This window comes from Macrobrachium nipponense, chromosome 27 (genome assembly GCF_015104395.2).
Source record: "Macrobrachium nipponense isolate FS-2020 chromosome 27, ASM1510439v2, whole genome shotgun sequence".
Lineage (NCBI taxonomy): Eukaryota > Metazoa > Arthropoda > Malacostraca > Decapoda > Palaemonidae > Macrobrachium > Macrobrachium nipponense.
Window position 1 is genome coordinate 64,405,990 of NC_087216.1, and position 4,088 is coordinate 64,410,077.

At 38.4% G+C, this 4,088-nt stretch overlaps 1 protein-coding gene across 1 annotated transcript in view; it reads right to left on the reverse strand.

Annotated features, from left to right (window-relative positions):
- LOC135200706 (uncharacterized) overlaps window positions 1-3,789 on the reverse strand; it is a 57,808-nt gene extending 54,019 nt beyond the window's left edge. The window contains exon 1 of the mRNA XM_064229314.1: window positions 3,676-3,789. Within this exon, the coding sequence (XP_064085384.1) occupies window positions 3,676-3,789 (114 nt within the window). The remainder of the gene's footprint in view (window positions 1-3,675) is intronic.
- Window positions 3,790-4,088: the final 299 nt, after the last annotated feature.

The following is a 4,088-nucleotide window of genomic DNA, read 5'->3' on the forward strand; positions in this document are numbered from 1 at the left end:
GGATTCGGGTCATCCAAACTGGTGAAGTGTAAAATGTCAAAAATACTGGGCAATGTAACTGAGCAACTATCTTAACAGGGGAGAGAGAGAGAGAGAGAGAGAGAGAGAGAGAGAGAGAGAGAGAGAGAGAGAGGCTTCCTTTAACAATCGAATTTTTTTTCTCGAAAAATAAAATATTTTTTGTTATTTGCATCAAATGGGCGTTCCGATACCCAATCTAATTAGCACTTCCTGAATTGGCTGAAAGTAACAACAACAACAATAACAATAAGATTATCTGAACAAAAAGTACTAACATTTTCGATTTTTTCGTTGATAATTAAAGAAACATTTATCTTAATACATCAGTAAATCAGTTAATATACTAATATCAATCAATATAATACTTCTCGACGCCATAAACAATGCTGGCGTTGCTTCATGTGATGCTGACAATGGGAGTAAAAGAACATTATTTCGATGGCATCACTAAAGTTGACAGGAGACCTGACCGTCGTTGGGGAGATTAGGAGCAGATGTCAAGGAGAATATCAGGTGAATAATATCGACGGTGAATAAATGCAGCCATGACTTTCACTGAGATTAATACGAGGGAGTGAGAGAGCTATTGTTGATGGATGATCCCACAATTTACTCTTGAGGAAATCTTTGCGCGATATTGAGAGTGATTCTGAACAAAATAAAAAAACTTATGTTATATATTTGATACAAAAGCTTATCCTAAGCATGTCTCTTAAGGTGATTGACGCATGACGCGAAGGGTGCTGCTTTTGGGTGGTAATAAAAATGATCCTGATCCCGACTTATTAATATTAAGAAAAAATATAGAAAATATATATTTTTGGATAAGATGCGAGGTTATCTCATATCTGACCTTAGGAGGAACAGATGGAAAATTATACTTGTCTGCTTTGTTCTGGTTGAGGGAATAAAGGAATGGTAGTTATTAAAAAAAGGTGGGGGTTTGCTCGCGCGAGAGCACGTCTGTTTGTTTTTATGTATGTGTGCCCATTTATCTGTATGTTTTTTTCTGCTTTACAGTTCGAGATTTTTTCCCTCAGCTAAAATTATTTCAGCGTTTATTTTCCATTTTTTTATTTCTTTGTGATGACAGACAAAGGCTCTCTCCTTTTCTCTCTTTAAGTAAATGGACCACAGTATTTTCATTTCCCCTAGTGCTTTTATATCATAATTCTAAATGTAAAAGTGAAAAATAGAAAGTTCCCTCAAAGAAATGTAGCCTTATTTGTCAGACGAACTTATTTTACCAAATATTTCAGTCTAAGGTTTCCTGCATGAACAAATGATGTAATATTCGCGAAAATAATGACTAATAAGGCAATCTTGTGTCACATAGCTAATATCTATAATATCTTCTAATGAGTCATACTTGTCATTGTAGGCGGTCACCTACCCAAGCACTGACCAGGAACACTTTTTCGTTGAACTTGGCTCATCGTATCAACATCGTGATACCGATTAAAGTAATTTCTTCAAATAATGGCATTAGTAAATACACTAACTAATAATTGAAATAATTATAATTACCGCTGCTACTTCACTTGACGTTTCAGTAACAAAGATAAAAGTGGAGCGTCGGGTTAAATTAATTAAGTGCAAATTGGAAGATTTCCCAAAGGAGTCGATGCCGCCCACGAGAGAAGGAGAGAGAGCTTCCTCCTGCCATCGTCCGAACAGAGGCATCGCGTCGCCGCAATGAATCTTTCGCTTTGGAAAAAGCGACGCTGTTTCCAGAGATCACTTTATTAGGACTTTGACAGGAAGCAGCCAAGTTAAACATTACGCTTATGTGCCTCTCGGTTCCGCTTTATTCTCCGACGGCAGACAAGGTTGAAAGAGCGTCAACTTTCCCCCCGTGCCTGCCTCTCTCTCTCTCTCTCTCTCTCTCTCTCTCTCTCTCTCTCTCTCTCTCGTCTCTATCATTGCTTAGAAATTTCAGACATTTTTGTATTTCAGAAAATGGAAAATATTTTGTGCGCCTTTGAATGACCAAAAGGTAACTGATCCATTTTTCTTGTCCGAAAGTATTAATAACCCCGCCCAACCCCAACCCAGAAAAAAAAAAATCCATTGCATTTGTCCTAACACTCCCCGCCACCGCATCTTATTCACTGATTCACAGCAGAGCATAGTATATTTCAGGCGTTGGCCTCATAATTAGGGGATTTCTGTTCAAATGCACTTATAATAAAGTATATTGCAATATTGCTTCGCACAACTCACTGGTATCCGGTATTGATGTAAAACATATTTTGCGCCACTTCGACTGATCATGTCACCTTGAACAGCCTCTGTGGAGGCAATTTTGCTCAAAACCTTTGCTTGGCGGTGAGAAGCTGGAATACGGCAGAGAGAGAGAGAGAGAGAGAGAGAGAGAGAGAGAGAGAGAGAGAGGGGGTCTTTTCATGTTCGTCTTTTGTTTTTTTTTATTTTTGATATCCGAAAACATTCCTCCAATATGGCTTCAAAGAGTTTCTGGCCTACTTCTTCCTCGACTCAGATCTCTGAAGCTCTGAGTTTTCTTTGGGTTCCCCTTTGGTTTTTTTTTTAGGAGTCTAGAGTATAAAGGGTAAATAATCGCATAAAAGCTGAACGCAATGCCATACATCTTGCATCGGAAGCCATTGAATCTTACGACTTGTATACGTCCCATATGGCCGTGACTGTCGACCCAGTCCCGTCTAAGAAACTACCGTAATTCTTAAAATTTCCTGTCGAGTTACGCAACGAGACAACCAGATGACTGCGAGAAAGCGTCAGGGGACAGAGTAGGATATTGACGAAGATCCTCACAAAGACTATTTGCATGATTGCATCCTCAAGTTTGCTGCAAATGCAGACGAGATTTTCCCATATTCAGACGCCCGGAGATTTTGAGACTCTTTAGGGAGATACTTCGTGGTGGAGAAAGAGAGAGAGAGAGAGAGAGAGAGAAGAGAGTTGATTAGCTAAAAGGATAGAGATTATGCTAGGAATAATGGTAAAACATATTGTGGTACACTAACGAGAGAGAGAGAGAGAGAGAGAGAGTTTCTGACGTCACAAAGAAACATGAGGTAGGCCTACCTGAAGAAGGACAGAAAAATAAAGCAATGGAAAATGAACAGTGAAACATTTCAAATATCTCGGCAGAAGTGAGAAAAATCCCTCGAACTATGAAACGGAAACCGCACATATACACAAACAAACAAACGAGCGCCCGCGCTAGCAACACCCCCCCCCCCCCCCCCCCCCACACACACACACCAACCACCAGCCTCCACTTTTTTTCTTTTTTTTATAACTACCATTCCTTTTTTCCTTTATTTCCTTATAACAGAACTAAGCAAACAAGTATATTTTTTCATGTATTCCTCCTAAGGTCACATATTAGATAACTTCGTTTCTCATCCAAACAATATATTTTATATATTTTTTCTTAATATTATTGAGTCCGGATCAGGATCGCCCTCAGAGGCAGACTTAAGTTAAGCTTTTGTATCAAATACGAGTACATAAGTTTTTGGTTTTGTTTTGATCAGAATCTCTCAATATCGCGCAAAGATTTCCTCAGAGTAAATTGTGGGATCATCCATCAACAAGAGCTCGCTTATTCCCTCGTATTAATCTCAGTGAAAGTCATGGCTGCATTTATTCACCTTCGATATTATTCACCTGATATTTTCCTTGACATCTGCTCCTGTCAGGTCTCCTGTCAGCTTCAGTGATGCCATCGAAGTAATCCTCTTTTACGCCCATTATCAGCATCACACGAAGCAACGCCAGCATTGCTTGTGGCGTCGAGAAGTGATAGATTGATTAATAATGTATTGCCGTATATCAATTGGTGTATTGATATATTAATATAATTAATTAAACCTTACAACGAAAAAATTTCGGGGATAAAAGTTTAATATTTTCTTTCAGATAATCTTTCCACTATTATTATTATTATTATTATTGTTATTATTTTTTTTTTTTTTTTTTTTTGTTTTTTTTTTTTTTTTGCTCTATCACAGTCCTCCAATTCGACTGGGTGGTATTTATAGTGTGGGGTTCCGGGTTGCATCCTGCCTCCTTAGGAGTCC